This window comes from Priapulus caudatus, unplaced genomic scaffold (assembly GCF_000485595.1).
Source record: "Priapulus caudatus unplaced genomic scaffold, Priapulus_caudatus-5.0.1 Scaffold1294, whole genome shotgun sequence".
Lineage (NCBI taxonomy): Eukaryota > Metazoa > Priapulida > Priapulimorpha > Priapulimorphida > Priapulidae > Priapulus > Priapulus caudatus.
In genome coordinates, this window is record NW_014578355.1 from 25,720 (window position 1) to 38,613 (window position 12,894).

A 12,894-nucleotide genomic window follows, 5' to 3' on the forward strand; every position below is an offset into this window, starting at 1 on the left:
ACAAAATCACATCTACGTTACTGGGTAGTTATTTTATAAATAACTTTAAAGTTAACTCATGCACGTCTTATCACCTAATACCAAGCATGCATCATGCAAACGACAGTTTTGTCAATAAGGCTTTAATACATAGCTTTCGATATTTACAATTTCATTTGTTTTCTCACAGACCTCATTGTCATCTCTCATAATTATGTGTTTTAAATAGTCCTGCCTCACATAGATTTTCACTTCTTTTCTATGTTTCGAACCAACATAGTCATACGTGACCATACTTATCAACTCCTCCAAGATCTAAAACCTCATTTGCCCAATTAATCCAATTTCTTTAATTGTTCTAAAAAACTCTTTCATTAATCTATCGTTTCCCCCTAAACTTAATAATAGATTGGCACTACACTTAACTTTTATAACTTATTACTATCTATTATTGGAATATTCCAATTCTATTCTCTTGCTTGCTGCTCATCATCTCCCATGCGCTCTCGCCTCCAACAAGCTATAATACCCGTTCGCTTTAGCCGTCACTGGCACGCTCTGAAATGGTGCCGCGCAATGCGCCATATCTACCGTGGAAGAACACTTTTACAACAAATATATGCATTTAAATGTAGAGGAGGTATGCTAGCATAGATTATATGAGAAGAATCCACCATAGACTATCTAAAAAATAGTAAAAACCCTGCATTAAGGTCACCGCGCCGCGTATACCAATCAGTTACACAACTGGCTACATTAATTGTAACGCAGGCATACTCAAAGAGTATATTTGAAAACTGGGGGCGGTAGAAGATGGGTGAGGGTGGGCGAGGGACAAGGTAGACAAGGGAAGGATGGCAGGGGATGAAGTAGGAGTTTTGCACCCTACAGCTCAGGGCGCTCTCCTAATTATTAACACAGGTTTACTGGTAACAAATTATTACAGAAATCTATGCTGAGATACCCCCTAACCATATTAAATGTATATTCATCACAAAATATAACTCCTCGCGTGAGATATTGCACATGCGCGTAGACACTAACGTAGCCAGCTTGGGTACTGACTGGCATACGCGTCGGTGACCTTACATGCAAGATCTTCCTACTATTTATTTGGATAAAGCTACTGATAGAATTTTATCATATAAATCTATGCTAGACTACCTCCTCTTGATTTTAAATGCATATTTGTTGTAAAATATTCTTCTTCTCGATAGATATTGCGCATCCGCGAGCACCGTTTCAGGCGTGCAGTGCGGACTAAAGTAAACTGCATAATATAGCTTGCTAAGAGAGCGAGAAAGGTGGGAGACTAAGCAGATGCAGCAGGCAAGATAGTTGGAGGCGGTAGAAACAGAGTGAGGCTTAGCGAGGGACAAGGTAGGCAAGGGTAAGGATGGCAGGGGATAAAATAGGTGTTTTGCACCCCAGAGCTAGGGCGCTCTCCCAATTATAAACACAGGTCTACTAATAACAATTCATTACAGAAATCTATGCTGAGATACCTCCTAACCATATTAAATGTATATTCATCGCAAAATGTAACCCTTCTCGTGAGATATTGCACATGCGCGAACACACTAACGTAGCCAGCTTGTGTACTGATTGGTATACGCGGCGGTGACCTTACATGCAAGGTCTTCTTACTATTTCTTTAGATAAGTCTACTGGTGGAATTTTATCATATAAATCTATGCTAGAATACCTCCTCTACATTTTAAATGCATATTTGTTGTAAAATGTTCTTCTCGGTAGATATGGCGCATGCGCGAGCACCATTTCAGACGTGCAGTGCGGACTAAAGGAAACGGCGTAATATAGCTTGTTGAGAGAGCGAGAGCGATGGGAGACTGATGAAAGCAAGCAAGCAAGAAGATGGCAAGGAATGAATGAATGAATGAATGAAGGGGGTGGGGATGATGATGGGGATGGGGGATGAAGTAGCAGTTTTGCACCCTACAGTCTAGGGCGCTCTCCTAATTATAAACACAGGTCTACTGATAACAATTTATTACAGAAATCTATACAGAAATACCCTCATTAAATGTATATTCATTATAAAATATCACTCTACTTGAGAGATATTGCACATGCGCGAACATACTAACGTAGCCAGCTTGTGTACTGACTGGTATACGCGGCAGTGACCTTACATGCAAGGTCTTATTCCTATTTAGTTAGAAAAGTCTACTGATGGCATTTTATCATATAAATCTATACTAGAGTACCTCCCCTTCGTTTTAAATGCTATCTAGAAAATGAAAGTCTCTTTGCCCCAAAATGGGAAAGATATTAACCGGTAGATGGCGCCACACCTGGAAAATTTCCCATAATTCCATATAAGTGGAAACGTGTACACAATTGTCTACGTTTTGCGAGTTGGTATTTATTTATTCATTTAACGTTAGGTTCATGCGTTAATAGGGAAACTTCAACCTTGACATAAAGATGACGAATTCACGGAATTTTTGGTGTTGTTTAGTAGTTATGGTTTTAGCTGTTAATGATGTGTCACACTGTTTATACCTCCCTGGACTTGCACCAGTGAACTACTGTGAAGATCCGACCGCAGCATCGCCCTCAGGCACATGCCAGGTAACTTCCGACAAGAAAATACTGCCAGTATTATACAATATACACCCTGTTTTTCTGTTATCAAAGAAAAAATATACTTCTTCACAAGATACAAGGAGGTAAAACATTAGACCGAATAATTCTGTCCCATATAACCTTTTTTATATTTTGGTGAGGGTTATATTGGGACACAATCGTTATTCACTTCTTAAAAGATTGTTTTTCAGACACCCCGCTTCATTTAACTTTCGTAAATAACATTCGCCATTTACAAACAATCAGACCAATCAGAGCGAGTGTTACAATAGCCTGGTTCTCGCTTGCAAGGAGCCCTTGCTCGCCTGTATCTGTGGCGCTGCAGGAGGGCAGATAGACTCGCTCTGATTGGTCTGATTTTTTGTAAATGGCGAATGTTATTTACGAAAGTTAAATGAAGCGGGGTGTCTGAAAAACAATCTTTTAAGAAGTGAATAACGATTGAAGTGAATGTATACACATATCTGTAGCAAGGTAAAGTCATGTAGAAGGAAACGGTAGGGTTTTTTTCGCGCCAATAGCGGCATACGGGCCGCATTCGCAGCGCATGCATTTTGCATGCGATCTCACGAAATTTCAATGAACCCCGTTCTGTCCCAATATAACCCTCACCAAAATATAAAAAAGGTTATATGCGACAGAATTATTCGGTCTAGTAAAACATATGATATAATCAGCAGTGATTTTACATCTCTACTAAAAAAATCAACTTATCAAGTGATTTTTTTAGATGGCTTGCATCCAATTAACGCACGAAGGGTCGTTGTCGTATAATGGCGTATAATATGTACCCGAGGTAACTATTTGATATGGTTAGGGTTAGGGAGTAGGTGTAGGCGACATACCGGTGCTCGCCGACACCTCGGGTACTATACTCGGGTACATATATGATATACGACAACGACCCCTTCAGCCCAATTAACTGCTTTCGTAAGGTAGTTATTTCATGAAGTACAGTTACACATGTCAAATGACCGCTTTGTGCTGAAATCAGCAATGCCCATAGCAGTGTTTCCCCTTGCCAAAAAGGTCTGTGCGGTGGTAAAAAAAAATTCTGTGTGTTTGCGCGCTTTGACTCCTTTTGTTTGAGGTCCTTGCAAAGCGAGCACTGCATGTGATCAGCTAGTGGGGTCCGGGGGTCCGCGAAATTTTTGGAAAAATGGTGCAATTTGGTGCATTCTAAGCTTTATTTCGATTTTAGTTCAATAAAGTTTAGTTTATTGCTGGAAGAACAGTGATTTTCGTCAGCGAGGTGGTGTTTTGGACAAATTTCTGTGAGGTGGCTGAGAATTTGAGCGAGGCGGCCCACCTCGCTCGTGTCAATGCAGGGGAAGCACTGCCCATACCACCTTCTGTATACACCTGCAATCATCGGTGCCTGACACCATGTCACAGCTTGTCGGACAATTGTGCGCACTTTTGGTTTGGTACTCATACAGTGTATACACATCGCACAAAGAGACAAAGAACGCGCACATACGCGCGTGTACCTCATTCCGCGACCAGAACCAGAATCCTCTACTCTTACATCTCTCTTCTATATATCCCCCCAAAACTCATACAAACATCTTGCACGCACATGTAACCGTTCTCACAGACCGCGTCCTACCCCCATTTCACAATGACCCTAGAAACTGCCTAACATAAAACCCGCTTATCCAACTCCTTGTAACATCAATGCAGCCGCCCAATATGCGCGACGCTGCATCTACACAGACTGGTCACCAAACAACCCTAGTCTAGCCTCGCTGACTAATTCATGTAACACGTGCAAAACACATGTTACAACCTACCCTATTTTTTTCGGCATGTAACGGTAACCACACATATATTTTGTTTTGGCCTAATTCGGTTTGTAATCATTAAAGGAATAATAGGCCCATTGATTATGCAAAGTTGACGAATGCTACAATAACTGGCACCTTGTCTAGTTAATAAGTACATTACCTTATAGCCAAATGCGTATTAGTTTGTCCAATATCACTGCTGGTTACTAAGAAATGTCTAATTGAAATCCGCAGTCCAAGAAATCAGTTGACTGACTTGTTTACAGTTTCGAAACCGCATACGACGAAACGGGTGTGATACAGATTTATAGTGCACCGGACATTTTCGCACGCATGCTCGGCGTATGCAATGCTAGCGATAGTACAGTACCGTAACTGTATACGTAACAGTAGCTCTGATTGTAATGAACGTGGAATCCACGTACGAATCACGGACGCTCGTGATAATGAAGTAGGCTGTGTTGGGGGCCAAGACTATGGGGGGGATCGCGGACTAACCACGGCCACAGACTAAACATGGAAAGCAGCCGGCACTACTTGGCGGTATTGGTCAAACGAATACACCTGTGTCCGAAATTGAACACATGTGGGTACCCGTTCATTAGCACCCACGGTTAGTTACTTGTGCCTCAATACTAGTGATGTCACGATCATCGATTATACTCGATCATCGGTTGAACAGTGGCTCGAACCAAGCGCTTGGTTATAAAAATCCATAATCGATTTAATCAAAAAAAAAAATATATAATTTTTTTTTTTTTTAAATTTGAACAAGAAAACTTGGAAAAGTGATGAGAATCAGTACATGTGTATTTAACACAGCAGTAGTTAAACAGTGCAAAACAAACAGTAACACAGGGCGCTCAAACAAGCACATACCATGCACACACGTACATGCACACGACGTTACGCGCCACGCGAGGCATTGCCAGACACGCCGAGTAACCGATTTTAACCGGATCATCGCCGTTACTTTGGGTCCAACGATGACGACTTATTGAAATTACAACCGATTGACAAACACTACTCAAACGAGAATTACACCCAGAGCATTAACATTCTACTAGCCTCATTAGTCGCTTACACAGCATCCCAGCACAAACAATTCTCTGCGGCAAAACACCGTACGCCAAACATTTGACGTCACCGAACGTAATGCGCGGCTATTTTGCTTTGGCCAACTAATTAAGCGTTGGCGCCAGATTACCAGATTTACGGATTTCAATTAGACATTTTTCTTAGTAATTAGCAGTGATATTGGACAAACTACAGAAGGTGCCAGTTACTGTAGCATTCATCAACTTTGCATAATCAATGGGCCTATTATGCCTTTAATTATGTGGTTGCAGCTGGCGCCATCATGGGTATATCAGTGCATTGGCCATTAATCATAGTTATCTACATGTATAATTATCAATAATCAGGCTTTCATTTTTAAGGGGCGTCGATCGCGCTCGCGCTCCACCGCGCCACCCGAAATTGTGCCATGGTGCGAGTGCATCATCCGCCTCATAAAATTGGTTGAAATCGCGCACCAAAAGTATGTGTATTATGTTGAATAGCACTCCATAGAGTTGTTAATGTAGGGGGTACAAAGAGGTTAGCAACAACACAACAATTTGTGTGTGTAAGTAACTGAACGTATGGCAGAGGTACAGGTTACTCACCTCTGGTTTATACAACTAGACAACAGCATCCAAATACAGGTACCTACACGGTAGCCACAAGTTACCTGCTCGTTTTCCACTATACGTTGCCAGAAAGTGGTTTTCTGCCGACGTGAAACAGTCGTAGGGCGCTGGAGGGGCTACATACGTGGCTACTACGTACAAGTAATTTGGCTAGTTTGTTTGATGGATGTATGATTGTTGTGCTGAAATATGCAGGTACATGCGATTAGAGTATCTAAGGATGAAAATCAGAATAAATAAAACCAGTTTATTTTTACATCGCATCAACCTTATATTAATCTGTGTGCTAGTGTTGGGTTGTTGGATGAAAAGAATGTAATCATGACGGAAGCCATTGAATGAATGAAGGTAAAGATGAATGATAATCAGTGGATTGACATGACACCAATTTTCGTTTGGATTTCACTCTAGACTGAGGGATTGGTCATGATTCCATCATCACACCCCAAGGGATGATGCGAGACCTCAAGGAGCTCTCCATCATGCCTCTTAAAGGTGTGATTATGGAGCGTGAAAAGACCCCCTATGGTGTCCCAGGGGAGTCATTAGTAGTCCTCCTGTACTTTTCAAATCTGAAAGCCTGAATAATAAAATAAGTGTAGTACTTAAAAGTGTAATTGTAGTAATTGTAACCACATTGCCTTTTCTCTAGAAATTTGTCAAACTCTTTGTGAATCGACTCGACTCTGAAGAATCAATCATCCCTTATGAGTACAATCAGTAAGTACCATGATATGAATATTTAATGACAAATTTATCATTATTCACTCCTGATAATAATTAATATACGACATTGTAATAGCCTGTTGGAAATTATGTAATAATTAATAGGAATATGGCACTTTAGAACTCAAATGTGCTAAGTACAGAATTTTAACCTCGCGAAATTGGTACTAAACTATAAAACTAGTATTAATTGTTACACTTTAATTATTTTTTTGGGCCGAATAAACAATAGCAGTGTAGTTCAATGACAAACTACAGGAGTTTTCATGTCATGTTCCCAAGGTGACGGTATCAAAAACATCCATAATTACTCAAATATCTGTGTACGTGCACATGCGCGGTGTTATGTGTGGGTATGAACTGATCATGTATGTACGTAGGTAACGTACGTAGCATGGTAAAGTGTCGTGTGTCATGATAATCGTGATTTCGTGATAATGATGTGTGTTTTTGGCAGCTTTGACTTCTGCACAAACATGGAGGAGGTGCCATCACCTGTGGAAAACCTTGGTCAGGTGGTGTTTGGGGAGAGAATCAGGCCCTCACCATACAATGTACGTATCTACTTCACCCTGCTAACTCAACTGTCAGGTGCACACAGGGTGCAATTTTTGCGAGTTTAATCGGAACCCATGCAGATTTGTTACTTCATAAACCAAGAGGCGGGCTCTAAATTTGACAGATCCATACAGATTTGATTAAATTTACCACCTGTGTGCATTCCTGACCACTTTTCTTTTCGGTACTTTGCATAATGTATGCCGATGAAATTGCATCTGAAATTTCTATTTCAATCTGAAATATAGTCTTTTTATGTTTATGATTCACAGAGGGTTATAGTGCACAATGAAAATCTGTGAGTGTTTAGTTAACAACTCCATACAGGTTTTCTTGGAGTGCATTTAACAAAGTCATGATAAATCCACACAGAAGGATCAATTTTCCATTTGGATCACTAACTTATTCTTTGAAATTCAAGCTATAATGTTATATCATAAAATTATCAAGACTGAATTAACAGGGGTAGAAATTAACTTTTGAACACGGGAGTCCGCAGTCTGAGAATGAGGGAATGAGGGATGAGGGAGTCTGCAGTCTGAGGTTCAAAATGAAAGATATTAACTATAACGCATGTGCTTATTTTTAAGATTCATACAGTTGCACGTCTGACAAATTTTCTTGGGACATTAGCTGAAAAAAATGCGGTAATTCCGCGAGGCCGTGCTCCGGAACGAACTAGTTAAGTCAGTATCGCAGAATTTTCAGGGAGTCGCACGGACTCCTGCATATATGTCAAATCAGGGAGTCCGACCGTAAATCAGGGAGTATTTGACTCCGGACTTTTAATTTCGCACCCTGCATTAATTATGTTGAAAGTGCATTATAGTACCTTGTTCGAATTATGAGTAATGAGCCACTTCATTAGAACTACGTATGTCGTAGGTTTGGCATCTGAGATGCATTGAGCGTGCAGCGTCGTCATCTCGACTAGGATCATGTTATGTAGACGATTCTTTGTTATTACAGGGTGCAAAATTAACGCGAGTCCGGAGTCAAATACTCCCTGATTTACTGTCGGACTCCCTGATTTGACATATGCAGGAGTCCGTGTCACTCCCTGAAAATTCTGCCATACTAACTAATTCGTTCCGGTGCACGGCTTTGCGGAATTACCGTATTTTTTTCAGCTAATGTCCAAAGAAAATTTGGCAGATGTGCAACTGCATGAATCTTAAAAATAAGCACATGCATTAATATCTTTAATTTTGACCCTCAGACTGCCGACTCTCTCATTTTTCCGGGGACTCCCTCTTTTTGAGGGTAGGTAGTAGTCCGTTGGACTCCCGTGTTCAAAAGTTAATTTCTACCCCTGTTATTCTAACAGGACATATATAACGGCATACCGATCACCAGAGTATACGGGAAAAATAGCCGTACCAGCTTAGTATATGTAAATGAAGATTGCACACACCTCATTTGCAACCTGGGTACCTTGTGCATTTCGTGTAGCATCCTGGCATTCTAAAATCCCATCTTCGTTAACGTTACGTGGAAGAAGAGGGATTCTTCCCGGTTTATCTCCTTAATCAGTTTGGTTTCTTTATATGGCATCTAGGTTTCTGTAACAACTGGTTTTGAAGTGGTGTGGTGTTGAATAATATTAATTGAAAAAATTAATTGAATCGAATGTTATTACCCGCAGATTACGTTTGAAGAGAATCAGCATCGCAATACGTGTATCAGCCTCTGTTCAAAATCCTATAAAAAGGGCAACCATGATGACATGAAGAAGCTAAAGTTTCTGATGAAAGGGATCTTCCTCAACTACCAGCACCACTGGTGAGTAACATACACTGCACATCTGCATCACTCTGCCTCACTAAGTATCGGCAAGCGAAACGCGCAGAACTTTGAGTAAATTAAATCGCGATTAACTATAGTGACGTGATTTAGCTGCTCGTACGTCTAGCTATGTCTTTCGTCAAGTGTACCGAAAAGTGTAACTAAATGGTTTGTTCTGATTCATATGCAGTTGGAACCGTATGTTATAGTACAGTTATGTACTAGTACAGTTATGTACTAGTATAGTTATGTACTAGTACAGTTATGTAGTGTACAGTTATGTACTAGTACAGTTATGTACTAGTACAGTTATGTACTAGTACAGTTATGTACTAGTATAGTTATGTACTAGTACAGTTATGTAGTGTACAGTTATGTACTAGTACAGTTATGTATTATTACGTATTAGTAATATTTTGGCTGGTGAACACTGAACTCTGCTAGGCACACTGTACCATGAGAACTGCATACTCAGGGTAACCTCTGTGTGCACTGTACTTACGTTCTGCTCTGAGTACACAGCAAGTGCAGTGCAAATAAAGGATTGAACACTAGTACATTAGGCGGTCATCGGCGAATTGAGCAGGAAGGTGTCTGTGAGAAAAAATACAGGTCTAGGAAATGTTCAAAAAGAGGGTTAGGAAGGGTATCATTTCAGTGCACTACTGTCCTAGCTGGAATATTGAACAGCCTGGTGGTTAAAGTGATTACGTCACCGTAAATAGTAAAAAAAAAATATATATTTCCACTTTTTCACAAAATACAATTAATTCTGTTGACTTTTTAGCTCATCTGACATAGTCGGTTGTTAGTTCTTACTTTTAATGTAAAAAAATGGAAATTTTTTTTTTACAAATTTTACCATAGAAAAGTCGTGACGTAGTCAATTTAAGGCAAATAAGTGGGGCAATGGTTGTTTAGGCCAAGTAATGAAATGTGTGTCTGTGTGTGCGTGGTCCAATTATTTATCCACTGCATACGGACACAGGGGTTCTGGGGAGTCTCCCCGGCGCAATTTTAGAAATTTGAACGTCTCCGACTGCATTTGAGGCACCCTGAAACCATTTTCACAACAGCGGTGTTAAATTTGACAACGGCGGTGCGCCACTCTGCCTCTTATGTATAAGAAACCCTGTGTATGAGTCTAACGCCGCGTGGTTGCTGCGTGTATGAGTCTAACGCTGCGTTGATGCTAGTGATGTCACGATCATCGAATATACTCGATCATCGGTTGAACAGTGGCTCGAACCAAGCGCTTGGTTATCAAAATCCATAATATGTGAGAAAAAATACAGGTCTAGGAAATGTTCAAAAAGAGGGTTAGGAATGGTATCATTTGAGTGCACTACTGTCCTAGCTGGAATATTGAACAGGCGGTTAAAGTGATTTTGTCACCGTAAATAGTAAAAAAAAAATATATATTTCCACTTTTTCGCAAAATATAAGTAATTCTGTTGACTTTTTAGCTCATCTGACATAGTCGGTTGTTAGTTCTTACTTTTAATGTAAAAAAATGGAAATTTTTTTTTTACAAATTTTACCATAGAAAAGTCGTGACGTAGTCAATTTAAGGCAAATAAGTGGGGCAATGGTTGTTTAGGCCAAGTAATGAAATGTGTGTCTGTGTGTGCGTGGTCCAATTATTTATCCACTGCAGACGGACGCAGGGGTTCTGGGGAGTCTCCCCGGCGCAATTTTAAAAATTTGAACGTCTCAGACTGCATTTGAGGCACCCTGAAACCATTTTCACAACAGCGGTGTTAAATTTGACAACGGCGGTGCGCCACTCTGCCTCTTATGTATAAGAAACCCTGTGTATGAGTCTAACGCCGCGTGGTTGCTGCGTGTATGAGTCTAACGCTGCGTTGATGCTAGTGATGTCACGATCATCGATTATACTCGATCATCGGTTGAACAGTGGCTCGAACCAAGCGCCTAGTGATGTCACGATCATCGATTATACTCGATCATCGGTTGAACAGTGGCTCGAACCAAGCGCTTGGTTATCAAAATCCATAATCGATTTCTTTTCTTTTCTTTTTTTTTTAAACTTGAACAAGAAAACTTGGAAAAGTGATGAGAATCAGAGATATCATCGCTACTATACAAGTTATCCTTTATTAACATACATGTATTATACACACAGTAGTAAACAGTGCAAAACAAACAGTAAACAGGGCTAAACAAGCACATACATGCACACACGTACATGCGCACGACGTTACGCACACGCAGGGATTCAACACCCCGAGTAACCGATTGCAACCGATCATCGGTTACTTGGGTCGAACCGATGATCGATTACGAAATTACAACCGATTGACAACACTAGTCGATGCTTGCAGGATCGTGGACAACATGCCGGTCACGTGGTGCTATGAGGTGGAAAGCAATCAGCAATACTGCTCCACAGGTTTCCCGATCGGCTGCTTCGTCGACCAGGGAGGCATACCGAAAGACGCCTGCGTCATCAGTGTGAGTACCTATATACGCTGTCTATTTTGCGGTGGTTTAATTTTCGCGAATTCCGTGAACGCGTCCCCCGACCGCGAAAATAACGACACGCGAAAATGACAACACGCTGTTCTTCACTGATTCGGGAATTCGCCGACCGCGAAATTAACCGCTCGCGAAATTGTCCGTCAAGTCTGAATTCGAGAAAATATCTGTACGTGAAAAATATGGCGTATACAGTATGCTGTGTGGGGTCAGAGGTGGGGTGGGGTCAGAGGTCAGCGCCCACCGTCACATGGTTCGCGTGCAAGCGTGACCTTACTGTGACCCAGCCATGACCTTGCCCTGACCCCAGGGGACCCTACGATAACCCTAACCTTACCATGACCTTTTCCTGACCCTACCATAACCCAGCGTGACCCTACCCTGACCTGGCGTGACGCTTCCCTAGCCTTACCGTACCCTCTCCCTCTGTGACCCCACCGTGATGTCACCGTGACCCGGCGTGACGCTTGCCAAGCCCGCCGCCGTCACCCCTCGCCACGGCGCTGGCGGTGGGCGTACACCAGAGATGCCAACCACTGCGATTCATTCGTATTTTATACGAATTTCTATACCTTTTGCACCACTACGACCAGTTTCTATCAAACTACGAATTTCACTGTGATCAAAAAAAAATAATAATAATTTGTCAATTATTGTCATTTTTTTTCAATTTATTGTCATTTTTGACCCTCAGAATGCAGGAAATTGCATCTCAGAATCAAAAATTTTTCTGGGGGGCATGCCGGACCCCCCCCCCCCTAGCAAACTCGGGTCACTACGTGACCCTCGGACTACTAATTTGATGGCCAGAAACTACAGATTGCTTCAGATATGTGTTGGCGTCTCTGGCGTACACGGTGCCGTTGTCGTCGTTGTGTTTCAGCGCACCTACAACGCGAAGAACACTCACTACGTCTTCAATCACGTTGACCTGATCATCGCCTACCATCCACCGACCTCATCCGAGGACTGGGGAGAGGCGCTGGGGATCGGCAACGGCGGACGAATCGTCTCCATCAAGGTCATTCCGAAGAGGTATAATAATATATTATACTTATTATTATCATTATTATTATTATTATTATTATTATTATTCCGAAGAGGTGAGCCGTCGAGATGGGTTCGGGGGGCGTGACGGAAGCCGCAGGAAAGGGTGGAAGGCGATGGGGCCACAATTAAAAAAATCTTTGTTTGCCCTCACCCGACCCAGGCTGAAAAATTTGGGTAGGTAGGTAGGCAGGCTTAAAAAATGTTTGAGG

At 41.5% G+C, this 12,894-nt stretch overlaps 1 protein-coding gene across 1 annotated transcript in view; it reads left to right on the top strand.

Moving 5' to 3' along the window:
- Nucleotides 1–2,321: 2,321 nt before the first annotated feature.
- LOC106816132 (transmembrane 9 superfamily member 2-like) overlaps nucleotides 2,322–12,894 on the top strand; it is a 33,102-nt gene continuing 22,529 nt past the window's right edge. The window contains exons 1-6 of the mRNA XM_014820689.1: nucleotides 2,322–2,574; nucleotides 6,720–6,787; nucleotides 7,251–7,347; nucleotides 8,997–9,133; nucleotides 11,482–11,611; nucleotides 12,519–12,670. Of these exons, the coding sequence (XP_014676175.1) occupies nucleotides 2,428–2,574; nucleotides 6,720–6,787; nucleotides 7,251–7,347; nucleotides 8,997–9,133; nucleotides 11,482–11,611; nucleotides 12,519–12,670 (731 nt within the window). The 5' untranslated portion in view covers nucleotides 2,322–2,427. The remainder of the gene's footprint in view (nucleotides 2,575–6,719; nucleotides 6,788–7,250; nucleotides 7,348–8,996; nucleotides 9,134–11,481; nucleotides 11,612–12,518; nucleotides 12,671–12,894) is intronic.